We start from the raw sequence: 13728 nt of genomic DNA, 5'->3' as shown, positions 1-13728 counted from the left end.
GCAAAACAGAAACTTTATATTCATTAAACAATAACTCCCCAATCCCCCCCCCAGCTCCTGGCAATCACCTCAATAAACATGTTGAATTCTCACCATTAGTAATTAATTGATGATAACTGGAAAGCAACAATACCAGTTATTGTTATAGCTGCCAGGAATTGGGCTAAGCAGTTGCTTGTTGAAGATTTACAAAAACTCCTGTGAGATAAAGTATTGTTAATCACGTTTATTTCTCAGATAAGGAAACTGAGGCCCCAAGAGGAGAAGCAACTAGCCCTTTTCTGGCTCTTAAGGGAGGGGGGGGGGGTGGAGTGGGGGGGTCGCCAAGCCCGGTGGTTAAGAACTTGGGATCTATCCTGACTGTATGTTTGAATCTCGGCTCTGTTACTCACCAACCACAGGCTTTAGAAAGCCATTGAATCTCTCTGCGTGACTCAGTTTCCACGCCTATCAAGCGGGATCCGCATATCAGAAGCTTCCAGCTCTCGGGACTCACCTTTTACGGGATGTTGCGCAGATTAAACAGCATGGCCGGGCGTGGAGGGACCTGGTGCGGGTCTAGAAACTCCCGTAGTCGGAGTTCCCCTCCCCCACCCCCAGGCTCCAGTGGCAGGCGGAGTTTCTGGGCGGGGCTTCAGAAAGCGGAGCCGGGCGGAGCGGGCCAATCGAGCAGACGCTCCCAGAAGGAGCCACAGCATGGCCAGAGCTGGTACCTTTGGGCCATCGCTGTTGCTGCTGTCGCTGCTGTTGCTGTCCTGGCCGTCCGCGGGAGCCGGTAAGTGACCCCGCACAGTCCTCGGGCCCCGGGCCCCTGGTCCCTGGTCCCTGGCCCTTCCGACCATACCGGGCATTCGGACCCCTGGGTGCCCGAAGCCTGAGTGCGCTGCCCTTCACCATCCAGACCCCTTTTTGTCTCAGAGTTGTAGGTAAAGGGGATTGAGCAGGGTTCCCTTCTCAATTTACAGGAAGAAAATCGGCTGAGTTGTCGTTAAGTGAGTCACTGTCCAGGAAAACTGAGCGCAGGTGATTCATGGCCCTGCTCACCACGCCCACACCGCACCCTCCAGATTCCCAAGTTTCCTGATAGCGACAGAGGGGAGAGAGATAGTGAGACAGACTCCAGCATGCGCGGGAACCGGGATCCACCAGGCAACGCCGTTTGGGGCTGATGCTCGAATCAACCGAGCTATCCTCAGTGCCTGGGCAGAGGCTCGAACAAACCGACCCACTGGCTGCGAGAGGAGAAGAGAGAGAGAAGGGGGAGGAGGGGACGAGAAGCAGATGGTTGCTTATCATGTGTGCCCTCCCAGACACTCACTGGAGGGCCGATGTTCTAACCATTGAGAAATTGGTCAGGGCTTCATTCAGTCATTCTTGCATGCATTCAGCCCATGCACGTTTATTGAGCACATAATATGTGCCAGGCAGGATGCAGCTCTGAAGTCACATGGCCCTGGGTTCAAAAACAGCTTTAGCCATTAATACCTGTGTGAGCTCAGAAAAGTTACCCAAGCTCTTTATTCCCATAAATTTTTTTTTATTTTTATTTTTTGTATTTTTCTGAAGCTGGAAACGAGGAGAGACAGTCAGACAGATTCCCGCATGTGCCCGACCGGGATCCACCCGGCACGCCCACCAGGGGGCGATGCTCTGCCCCTCCGGGGCGTCACTCTGCCGCGACCAGAGCCACTCTAGCACCTGGGGCAGAGGCCAAGGAGCCATCCCCAGCGCCCGGGCCATCTTTGCTCCAATGGAGCCTTGGCTGCGGGAGGGGAAGAGAGAGACAGAGAGGAAGGAGGGGGTTGGGGGTGGAGAAGCAAATGGGCGCTTCTCCTATGTGCCCTGGCGGGGAATCGAACCCGGGTCCCCCGCACGCCAGGCCGACGCTCTACTGCTGAGCCAGCCGGCCAGGGCCCCCATAAAATGTTTTGAGGGTGAGGGAATCCTACCCACCCAGTAAGATTGTCTAGGGAGGATGCTGAGCAATGCTGAATGCACTGGATAAGAACAATAATGATGATGATAATGACAATTCATGGGAACAATAATAATACTAAATGCAGACTCAGGGAAGCCAGAGACCTTCATCACAGCATTTCCTAAAAGTTGATTCACCAAACACTGAGCACTTTTCCAGAAAAAAGAGTGCCCAGGCTTGAGAAGTCCACCATGAGCCACCTTCAGGAAAAACCCGGCATGGATTCTATTGTGACCCCATTTACAGATAAGGAGACTGAGGCACAGAGAGAAGACGTAACTTGCCCAAAGCGCCCAGCAAGAAGTAGAAGAGTCAGTGAGTGAACTGAAGCAGTGACCAGGGCCCCCTCTATCAGGGCAGGAGAGCCCAGGGCCCGGGGGTCTGGATGCAGGATGGGCCAGGCCCAGATCTGAACCCAGCTTCTGCCCCTTAAATGCTGGTTGGCCCAGGCAAGTGGCTTGACCCTCCAAGACCCACTTGCTCCCTCTGTCCAACGTGATGAAAATACTGACACATATTTTATGGGGCTGTGGAGAGGGTTGGAAGTGGCCACACTTAAGGGAGCAACTCAGTGCCTAGTTTGAGTGTGATGATTACACAGAAACCCACTGAAAGAAAGGCCACTTCATCCCCACAGCAGCTTTATTTAAGAAGTAGACCTTAACTTCTGGTAGAGGAAATCACCAGAGAAGGGCAGTCACTTGCCCAGAGCTGCATAGCAGGTCAATGGTAGAGCTGGCATTCAAACTCAGACTAGTATGCTCACCACTTACAATTCCTTGTGTCCAAACTGTACCCTCCACACAGCACCACTGTCCGCTACCCCCGGCTTCCTCTTCCTCATAATAACAGTAATTGTAATATTCACATTTTAGAGTGCTTGGCATGTGTTAATCCCTTTACATAGATTTCACCATTCAGTCCTCCGAACAACCCTAAGTTATAAGTATCCCCATTTTACAGATAAGGAAACTGAGGCTCAGAGAAGTGAAACCACCTAAAAAGGGCTACAGCTAGTGAGTGGCAGAACCAGGGCTTCAAAAACTTGACCCTCTCCCTTCCCATCTTCAACATTAACTTTGTTATTATTAAAAGAAGACGTAGCGGCCCTGGCTGGTTGGCTCAGTGGTAGAGCATCGGCCTGGTGTGCAGGAGTCCCGGGTTCGATTCCCGGCCAGGGCACACAGGAGAAGTGCCCATCTGCTTCTCCACCCCTCCCCCTCTCCTTCCTCTCTGTCTCTCTCTTCCCCTCCCGCAGCCGAGGCTCCATTGGAGCAAAAGATGGCCCAGGCACTGGGGATGGCTTCTTGGCCTCTGCCCCAGGTGCTAGAGTGGCTCTGGTCGCGGCAGAGCGATGCCTCGGATGGGGATGGGCAGAGCATCACCCCCTGGTGGGCGTGCCGGGTGGATCCCGGTCGGGTCATGCGGGAATCTGTCTGACTGCCTTCCCGTTTCCAGCTTCAGGAAAAAAAAAAAAAAAAAAAAAAAGAATATGTAGCATTGTGTTTATTAATATCAACAAGAACTAATGTATGTTGAGGACCTATTACATGCTGGAGCCCCAAGCAGAAAGATTTTAATATAGAGCTGTGGCTTAGAGGTCAGGACTTTTTGACTGCCCAGATTCAAATCCCACCATTACCACTTACCCTCTGTATAGCCTGGAACAAATGACTGTGCCTCAGTTTCCTCATCTATAAAGTGGAGCTAACAGTAGTGCTTGCCTCAAGGAGCTCTTGAAGAACTAAATGCTGAGAGATGTGTTGAAGCATTCAGAACCACCCTGGAGTTTATTCCCCTTTTCACTCCTGTAAATCAGAGATGCTCTAATCACTGACAGTGAGTCCTGCTGTAAATGACAGCGTGACTTAAAATGGATGACATGGGAGTGATGAAAAAGTCCTGGACTAGGTGGTGGTGATATTTGCACAACATCGTGAGTGTAATCAATGCCACCAAATTGTACACTTTAAAATGGCTCAAACTGCAAATTTAATTTTAACCACAATTTACAATGATTCTAATTTGGAGCATCCATAGTAATAGTAAAAGATACAGTAAGGATAGCCAAGTGAAGGGGTGCCCACCTGACTGCAGATCCAACACAGTTGCTCTCACTCTCTCACTCTCACGGGCTCCCGGATCAGACTTGACTCTCCCAAACTTACACACACACTCCCAAGGGACTCCAGGCCCCAGATAAGTGGTCTTCTTGGCGCCCAGTTCTGACCCGCCCCCTGCATCCCATTTCTCCGCAGAGATTGCAGCTTTCCAGGTGGAGGTGCAGCCCCTGGTGCGTGGCTTCCTGGGGGAAGACGCAACGCTGCTGTGTAAGCTGCAGCTGCAGGAACACGACGTCCGGGTAACGCTGGTGACGTGGCAGCAGCAGGACCCCGCAGGGGTACCCCGCAGTGTTGCTGTCTTTCACCCAACGCAGGGTGCCAGCTACCCCGCGGACCCCAGCTTCCCAGAGCATCGGAAGCTGGAGTTTGTGGCCGCCAGGCCCGGCGAGAAGCTGCGGGACCTATCGCTGGCTGTGCGGGGATTGCGCGCTGAGGATGAGGCCAACTACACCTGCCACATCGCCACCTTCCCTCACGGTAGCAAGAGCGCCAGTACCTGGCTCCGTGTACTCGGTGAGACAGCAGGAGGGGCCCGAAAGGGAGGGGCGTGGGGGCCATGGGGAAATAAGCAGGGCGGGAAGGGCCCAGGAGGGTGTGATGCCCTCCGGAACAGAGATCCTCTGAGGACAAAGGTTGGTGAGGGAAGCAGGAGAACTGGGTTTGCGTTCCAATTAGACACTACCGGCTTGGGCGAGTGGTTTCATCTCAGGTCCTTCCGCATCTGTAAAATAGGGCGGGTAGCCAGAGTACTGCCCTTAGCAAGCTGTCCTGAGGGTCCCGGGAGTTCCTCCAGGTGACCCACTCAGAACCGAGATCCATGTGAGCTGATAGCAGTCAGCTATTGACACTCCCTTTGTCTAGGAAGGGAGAGTTGGAAGGACCAGCTGGAAGTGGCCGGGCTCTGATGCCCAGCAGAGGAGCGCTTTCTCCAAGGGGCCTCGACGCCCTCTAGCGTCGTCATGGAATCGCGGGTTCATTTTCTTGGGCACTGGGGAAAACAGGACAGGCCCTCTTCTTGGAAATTGAGTAAGAAGTCTGTGTGCCTCAGTTTCCTCATCTGTGAAATGGATATTGTTATGAGGATGAATAAGAGCTGATTTTTATTTTCGGCTTATGTGTCAGGAACTGTTCAGGCTTTGCATGAGTGACTCATGAAAGGTCAAGTGCTTGGAGCAGGGCCTGGCACGCAGCCTCCCCCCGGGAAAAGGCTGCTCTGGTCATTTCAGCAAACCTGGGACTTCAGGTCTTATAGTTTAGGATGAGGGTAAAACAAAACCAGTGAGTCAAGTTAAAGAGAAGTCTTCAGTAAGTAATAACCACTGCAGTGATGGGGAAGGAACTGAGTGAAGCCCCAGGCTTGGGAATAACCAGGATGATGGTTAAGAGACAGACCTTGAGTGAAAGCCCAACTCTCTCACTTACAACCTTGAGCCTATCACTTCCCCTTTTAACCTTCAGGGCACAGTTTAGCCCTCCTTTCCTCCATAAAGCCATCCATAACCCCTCGATTCAGGCCTCTGGTCTCCCTCATCTCCGCCTTGCCCGCTGTGACAAGACATCTGGGGAAGAGTCTGTCTCCAAGTTGGACTGCACAGCCCATCAAGGCAGGGCTGGGGCTGTCTGGGTCACTGCTGGGTCCTCAATATTGCCCATCACAGAGCCAAGCAATGCATTCAATTACCAATAATAATAACATTTATTGAGCACTTATTATGTGCCAGGTAGCATTTTAAGAACTTTACCTGCATATTCTCATCGTCTGTGATCCTGTCATTCCCATTTGACAGACAAGGAAACTGAGGCACAGATTTGCCCAAGGCCACCCAGCTGCTCAGGATCTGAGCTGGGATTTGAACTTAGCTGTCCTATTCCCTCAATTAGCCACCTTTCTCTGCTGCTGAGACGTTGGTTAAATGACTGCAGGTGAGGAGTGACCTGTCTCTTTTGCTCCTCTCCCCAGCTAAGCCCCAGAACAAGGCTGAGACCCAGGAGGTCCTGCTCAGCCCGCTGGACCAGGAGCCTGTGCCTGTGGCCTGCTGTGTCTCCAAGGGAGGTCGCCCACCTGCCAGAATCTCCTGGTCCCTGGATGCAAAGGCTAATAACAGCCAGGAGCCAGGACCCCTGCCTGGCACATTTACCACTACCAGCCTCTTAACCTTAATACCCTCAAGCCAGGTGGATGGCAAGAATGTCACGTGCACAGTGGAGCACGAGAGCTTTGAGAAGCCTGTCCTGCTGTCTGTGACCCTCACTGTGCCTTGTGAGTGTGCCCAAGTGTGAGCAAGGGTGGGAACCACGGCCAGACTGCCTCCACCCCACCCCCATCATCTACACCAACTCCTGTAGGCTATAAACAATACAGTTCTTCATTAACTCTACCAGTTTCTTAGGCCACGGTCAGCGTTGCTCCCCAGGCTGTCTCCCCTAGCGCCCCCGGCCACTCTCTGCACTGACGCCCATGCTGTCTACATTGGCTCCTCGGTTGCTCTCTGCACTAACACCCATGCTGTGTACACTGGCTCCCTTGAGCAGTCTCCACTCACCGCCTACACCTGCTTCCCCAGGCTGCTGCACACATTGACCTTGCCTCATTGCCACACTGCTTCCCTGTTATTTATACCAACTCCCTGTCCACATTCTACACTGCCTTATCTTTATCTGCACCACCCCCACTGTCTGCACCAGCTCTGGGGAGTTGTGTCTGTGTTATCTAGACTGCTCCTGTGTACACTGGGCCCCCTTGACTTTGTCTCTGGGTCTGAGGAAGGAGGAAATCTATGCTGACTGTCCCCTCCGAAAGAAAGAAAAAACGCTCTGTGTCATTGGCCTTCCCCCGGAAACTTTGAAAAGTTTTCCTATCGATGATGTTTGGGATGGATGTGGGGTCATCCAGGATTCTACCTGCAGGACTAGTCAGAGCCTTGAATATGTCCTGTGTGCTATGCGTGTCCAAGAGACCTATTCTTACAGCACTTCCAAGGCACACCAGGTCCTGGCTACCCAGGAAAACTAGCAGATAGAGGCCAGTCCTGAGAAGCCCTCTCTGTGCCCTGCTACCTCCCACTGAGCCAGGGACTCCCCGGTTTCTAAGAGGGAACCCATTGCCCCAGCCTAATCACAGGCATCTCCATCTTGGGCTATTCCCCAAACCAGTTGAGGTTTTTTCCTGTTCTGGCATGAATCTACATATCTTTATACTCCTCTGAAGGCTCCCTGTCTCTGAGCTTGTATGTCTATTTCACCCAGACCCCCCGGAGGTCTCCATCTCTGGCTATAAGGACAACTGGTTTCTTGGCCATAGTGAGGCCCTGGAGTGTCATTTTCGCAGCAACCCAGAGCCCACAAGCTATGACTGGAACACGTGAGTCTGGGCGGATCTGGACTCCTGGGTCTGAGGAAGGAGGGGCCAGGGGTCCAGGCTTTTGGGGCTGAGGGGGTGAAGAGAGGATCGCTGCAGTTGATATAGAGTGGCCAAGGAATGTGTTGCTAGGGAGAAGTGTGAGCAGAGTCCTGAAGGAGGTAAGGGTAAGCTGCACGGTACCTGGGGGAAGAGCATTCCAGGCAGAGGGAGCAGCATATGCGAAGACTGAGGTGGGAGCATAGCTGGATTGTTTAAGGATCAGCAAGGGGAGAATAACATAATATGGCCAGTGTATCGAGGGCCAGCTTATGTGAGTCCTGTGGCTGTGGTAAGGACTCAGGGTTACCCTGAGTGAGGCAGGAGGGCTCTGAACAGAGGAGGAATATGAGCTGACAGTTCTAACAAGATCGCTCAGTCTGCTGAGTGGGGGACCGAGTCGAGTTGAGGGTAGGGTTGGAAACAGGGAGTCCATGAGAAAAGGGCCATGGTGGCCCAGGAGGGGCATCAGACCAGGGTGGTGGCAGTGGGGGCCCTAAGGAGTGACCAGATTCTGGATAGATTTAGAAGGCGGGGCAGACAGAATCTGCTGGTAGGTTGGATACGTGTGTGAGAGAAGGAGTTGGGGGAATTTCAGGGCTATTTTCAACTCATATCACAGATGGTGTGAGGGTGTGTGTACTCCTGGCGGACCGTGAGTGCTCAGACACGTGTCTACTTCCTCACTCATCTGTTTCTCCCAGGACCCTGGGTCCTCTGCCACCTTCTGCTGTCGCCCAAGGCACCAGCCTCTTGGTCCATTCCGTGGACAAATCGGTCAATACAACTTTCATCTGCCATGTCACCAACGCCGTCGGGACTGGCAAGGCAGAACAGACCATCCTGGTCAAAGGTGAGCCCCCTGGTGTGGAGAACAGGCGAACCAAAGGAGGAGGTCACAGCAGGATTCCATCAGAGGGAAGAGTGGAGTGTAGAAGACACTGGGTGAGGGAGACCCTCAACCACAGGAATGTTCTGACTTCCATCCTTCCCCTGGCCCCTCATGAAAGGACCAACAGGGTCAGCTTTACTCTCTTTTTAACCCAGCACCTGTGCCATGGGAACGATTGTACAGCTGCCCGGTACTGGCTGGGGTAGTTGGGCAATGCCTCTTCCCTCAGAGACCCAGAAAGGCCTTTTCAAATGTATTAAGCAGAACTCTATCAGTTGCAACTGATAAGAGCTCAACTCAAAATCGTTGAAGCAATAAGGGGACTTTATTGAAAATGTACTGTCAGGTATGGTTAAATTCAGGCGCTCCAACTGTATAATCCAGGAACTTTTCTTTATCTCTCTTGTCTCTGTTTCTCTTTATGCTGGTTTTATTCTCAGACAGACTCTCCCCTGAGGGAGGCAAGATGGCCCTCAACAGCCACAGGTTCACATCCCAGTAGTGTAGTAATTCCAGGGGAAAGGATACCCCGCTTTCAATACCTCCGGGACTCATTGGCTCAACTTAGGTCACAGCCCCTCTATAAACCAATCACAGCAGCCAAAGAGAATGGAATGCTCTGATTGGCCAGGCCTGGGTCAAAGTCACAGCCTACGAACCAGAAGGACTTTGGTCCACCTGAACCATATAGACTGAGTCAGAATTGTAGCTTCCTAAAGGAATAAGGGGTAATGTATGTGGGGTAGGTGAAAACCCAAAAATATCTGAACCTGAATTCCTGCCTCCTTCTTTTCCAGAAGAACCTCCCAAGGGGTTGTCCCGTGGGATCTTGGCCCTCATCATCGTCCTGGCTGTGGTCTTGGTTGTGGTCGGGGCCATGTTTTGTAAATGGTGGTACAGACACTTCCGTGAGTTCCCTTCTCTTTGTCACGTCCCCTGCCTGTCTGCCATGAATGAGCATCACTACAGCTGCCATAATTGAATGGCTAGTACGCTAAGCCCTTTCTTTCCCTGGCAGCCTCTCACTGAATCCTCACCCTAACACCAGAGGCTCCATCAGTTTACCAGCAAGGACACTAATGTCAGGAAATCTTGGTCATTAAGTTATTGATTTGCTTTACAAATATTTAGGGAGTCGCCTGACATATGGTGGCGCAGTGGATAAAGTGTCGACCTGGAATGCTGAGGTCACCAGTTCGAAACTATAGGCTTGCCTGGTCAAGGCACATATGGGAGTTGATGCTTCTTGCTCCCTGCACTCCCCTCTAAAATGAATAAAAATAAAATCCTGAAAACATATATTTAGGGAGTCAGGGAAGAACCTATAGGATCTCAAAGACCCCAATAAGGACTTTGGCTTTTTTTGGCTTTTTTTTTTCTTATTTTTATAGAGAGAGGAACAGGGGAGAGAGAAAGAAACATCGATCTGTTGTTCCACTTATTTATGCATTCATTGGTTGCTTCTTGTATGTGCCCTGACCCAGGATTGAACCCACAACTTTGGTGCATTGGGACGACACGTAACCAACTGAGCTGCCTGGCCAGGGTCAGGACTTTAGCTTTTAATCCCAGAGACAGAGGATCCCCCACCGGATGTATGGAGGATAATATAAGACTCAACCCCCCAGCTTTCCTCCATCTGCCTTGCTCAGGAGTGACTTTCTAGCTGCTCTCCCGGAAATGGAGCGATGATGTCTAGAACTGGCACCCTTCCTCAACTCTAAAAGGCCTGATGGTTTCATACCTCAAGGGCTTTGCACAGGTTCTATCCCTGCCTGGAGTAGCCTCCACATGGCTTCTTCTGGCAAAGTCCTTTATAATTCTATAATCAAAAGATCTACAGTTTGTTGAGCACTTTCTACATGCCAGGCACTTTCTGGGCATAGCCTCTGTGAGTCCCGCTTTACAGATGAGGAACTGTTACCTGCCAACACAACTTGAAAGACGAAAGGTCATTTTCTTGGCTACAAATCTTGGTCCCTCCACCATGAAACAAAACTGCCTCCTCATATCCCAGCTGGAGGATCCCTCCTTCAGGCAGCCCTCCCTGATCCTCCAGAATGATCCAGGCACCTGCACTGGGCTCCCTCACCCATGCCTTGCTCACTCTGGGACATCACTATGGGAACTTGTCTGCCTCTGCAGTAGACTGTGAGTCCCAGGAGGGCAGAGCCTGAACTATCATAGACCCCAGCACCTCCTACCACCAGACTAGACACAAAAGAGGCATTTGAGGAAGTGTTTGCTGAATGTATTGTCTCCAGAGGCAGACTGCGTGGATCTGGACTCGCTCTATTACTTTTCCATTGTGTCAACCTGGGCAAATGACTTACTCTTTATAACTCAGTTTCCTCATCTATGAAATGGAAGTAACTGTACCTGATAATACAGGTAAAGCAATTAATACAGCATTCGGCCTCTATCGACTATGCTTATTATTGCTAGTAGTACTATTACCATTATTATACAAACAGGGCTTGTTATCCATTTTGTTCATAACTATATCCCCAGCTCCTAGAATGCACCTGGCAGAAAGTAGACATTTGCTATTTGCTAAAGATCTAAGTCTCTGATGGTTGAGGACAGTGAAGCACAGAGAGGTTAAATCAATTGCCCAAGATCACACCGCTCCTAAAGGACAAAGCTGGGATTTGAGCCTTTCCATCTGGTTCCAGAGCCATGCTCAATAATTATTAATACTTATTTATACTCAATAAATATTTATTAACTTATATTATATTTATATATTCCCCATTCCTGTTTTATTTATTTATTTATTTATTTATTTTACAGAGACAGAAAGGGATAGACAGGGACAGACAGACAGGAACAAAGAAATGAGAAGCATCAATCAGTAGTTTTTTGTTGCTCATTGTGACACCTTAGTTGTTCATTGATTACTTTCTCATATGTGCCTTGACCGCGGGCCTTCAGCAGACCGAGTAACCCCTTGCTCGAGCCAGCAACCTTGAGCTCAAGCTGGTAAGCTTTTGCTCAAACCAGATGAGCCCGTGCTCAAGCTGGTGACCTTGGGGTCTCAAACCTGGGTCCTCGGCATCCCAGTCCGATGCTCTATCTGCTGCGCCACCGCCTGGTCATGCCCCATTCCTGTTTTATAAATGTATAAACCACTGTGGGACAAGGCATCCCATGTGAAGAGCAGCAGAGCTGGACCTTAGAATTCGGTGGCTCTGCCACTAACATGTGTAGTCTTCCGATGTTTCTCAGCATTGTCATTCATCCCTGACAACTTCTGCTGTTTCCCCAGGTCAGAACCAACACAACTCTGTTCCTAACAGCAGAGGTCCAGTGATGGAGCGGATGGTATGTATGGGGGGAGGCGGGGTGGCCTGCATGAGCCACAGATGAATTTCTGTGGGCTTTCCCAGAGACGGGACAGACATTTCTGGGTACCCACGGCACTTAACTAGAGCCAGCATAGCATCAGGAGCCGTCCTGGCTCTTTTCTCTAAGTGCCCTGAGCAGCCGTTCCCAGTCCCTCCTGCCGAGCAGAATCCCTGGAAGTTTTGCTAAAATGCAGGTTCCTGGACCCCGCCCCCTGAGAGTCTGGTCTGGTGGGTCTGCACTGGGACCTGGGACCTGCATTTTCACAGGCGCCCCTTCTGTCCCCAGTCGTGATCGCATCTTAAAGTGCTGCCCCAGCTCCCAGGAAAGGAAAGGGGACAGGCCTGCAGCTCTTTGTACTGAGGGCTTCAGAGGGAGAACTTGGTCTGAAAGGGTCCAAGGCTGAAGTTTGAATACCCTTCTTCTAGGATGTTTCCTATTCAACTGTGAACTGTGAGGCCAGCTCTCCCTAGCACCTGCCGACAGAGGGCACAAGATAACCATGTCCGGACTGGATGGAGAGAGACTGGAGCTGATAAGGACGTGGGCCTCGCAGCTGGACCCCCCGCAATGACTGAAGTCACCCTGCAGGGAGACAGACCACCTTCTCTGTGCCAGACCTCACAGTGCCCCCTCTGTTTTGCAATGCAGTGGGCAGCTACAAGTTCCAGGACCACTCTCAGGGTCAGTGTATTCACTAAGGACTCACAGAACTGAGGGTAACTGTTATACTCTGGGTTACAGTTTATTGCAGTGGAAGTGAAATTAATACCAGCAATGTGACAAAGTGTTAGGGCAGGGTCCAGGAGAGATCAGGCCTGAGCATCTGCTTGTCCCCTTCCCAGTGGAGTCACACGTTAATGCTTGCTTCTCCCAGCAGTGACGTGTGATGACACAGAGAGGACTGCCAACCAGGGAAACTCACCCCAGACTTGGTGGTCAGAGTTTTTATTGGGGGTCAGTCATTAGGCACAGCTGACCCCAGTCTTAAGTGCCTTCACAGGTCAAGCTGATATGGGTGGCCCGAGGCCCCACTGTAAATCACACTGTGACTTATCCCCAGCGGCCCAAAGCCTCGTAAACAAAGACTGCTTATTAGCCAGGACATCTCAGGGACCTAAAGGTTACCTTCCAGACAAAAGGACAGACCTCTCTGGGCAAGATTAAACCTGTCTCGCACAGAGGAGTCATGCAGGATGTTCCAACTGCCAGAGAATTTTGGTGAAAATTTTACTTCTGGCCTTGAGCTTCTAAATCTCCATATCAGTCAAATTTCTGTGGTTGCAAGAAACAGCTGCTGATCCTCGTCACCAGAGAACCAGAGGCTGGAACTCAGCTTCCCAGGGCTGTCCAAGGAGCAGGAACCACCGGTGGAAGTGAACTTGGAGGGCACCTTCTGCCAAGACTCGGTCAGGAGACAGCATCTGTCACCAGTGAGCCTGGGTTGACAGGACCCTGGGGCAGGGAGCCCGTAACCCACCAGGGAAAGCAAATGTTGTTCCCAAAAGGCGGAGGAAGGGATGCTGGGGGGACTGCTGTGCAGGACACGATGTACCCTCAGACCAGGTTGGACGCAGCCCCAGACCTGGAAGGCAGAGCCGCTCTGATAACGCTGACACGTTTACTTTAAAGCAGCCTGTGGTCAGCAGAACTCGGCTCACAGCGAGAACTGTGCTGGGAGCACACCTCAGGGAGAGCATCCTTGGGACAGGATGCTGAACTGCAGAGCAAGGCATGGGCTGCTCCGCAAGGGAAAACGAGAAGCATTTGGGATTCACTCTGGACAGAGGTGGGAGCATGCGGGACAGAGAAGAGTGGGGAAGAGACAGGACCCGGCAGGATGGTAGGGGTCAGGGGTCAGGGGGTTGACGAGGCCCGTGGAACTCTACAGTGTTGGGAGACAAGGGGGAGACTGGCTGCCTTGCTGCTATGTAAATCCTTTGTCACTCCCCAGTCCCCAAACACCTATTGAAGTTTATTTATTGTACCTCTA

At 51.5% G+C, this 13728-nt stretch overlaps 1 protein-coding gene and 1 long non-coding RNA gene across 4 annotated transcripts in view; one reads left to right on the top strand and one right to left on the bottom strand.

Annotated features, from left to right (window-relative positions):
• LOC136332312 (uncharacterized) overlaps positions 1-608 on the bottom strand; it is a 17587-nt gene extending 16979 nt beyond the window's left edge. Inside the window, exon 1 of the long non-coding RNA XR_010730614.1 lies at positions 497-608. This is a non-coding gene — a long non-coding RNA (uncharacterized lncRNA). The remainder of the gene's footprint in view (positions 1-496) is intronic.
• Positions 607-13728, top strand: PVR (PVR cell adhesion molecule). 3 transcript variants are annotated; one of them, XM_066271860.1, is made up of 8 exons: positions 618-775; positions 4237-4614; positions 6062-6361; positions 7348-7462; positions 8203-8351; positions 9188-9298; positions 11659-11714; positions 12164-13728. In XM_066271860.1, exons 1-8 carry the CDS (start codon positions 697-699, stop codon positions 12206-12208), a joined length of 1233 nt encoding a protein of 410 aa, XP_066127957.1. In that variant the 5' UTR covers positions 618-696; the 3' UTR covers positions 12209-13728. The 3 variants fall into 3 exon arrangements, with proteins under 3 accessions (XP_066127958.1, XP_066127957.1, XP_066127959.1); XM_066271862.1 differs by having other exon boundaries at positions 8203-8443; XM_066271861.1 differs by lacking the exon at positions 9188-9298 and having other exon boundaries at positions 607-775.

The sequence above is a fragment of the Saccopteryx bilineata genome, chromosome 3, assembly GCF_036850765.1.
Source record: "Saccopteryx bilineata isolate mSacBil1 chromosome 3, mSacBil1_pri_phased_curated, whole genome shotgun sequence".
Taxonomy (NCBI): Eukaryota; Metazoa; Chordata; class Mammalia; order Chiroptera; family Emballonuridae; genus Saccopteryx; species Saccopteryx bilineata.
Note: the sequence above shows the minus strand (reverse complement) of the source record. Positions and strands in the feature narration are given on the sequence as shown.

Excerpts from the sequence above, each read along its gene's own strand:
- PVR (XM_066271862.1), top strand. The coding sequence starts at position 697 with ATGGCCAGAGCTGGTACCTTTGGGCCATCGCTGTTGCTGCTGTCGCTG. Across the intron at positions 6,362-7,347 it reads TGTGACCCTCACTGTGCCTT|ACCCCCCGGAGGTCTCCATC; the intron begins GTGAGTGTGCCC and ends TATTTCACCCAG. Across the intron at positions 8,444-9,187 it reads TGGAGTGTAGAAGACACTGG|AAGAACCTCCCAAGGGGTTG; the intron begins GTGAGGGAGACC and ends CTTCTTTTCCAG.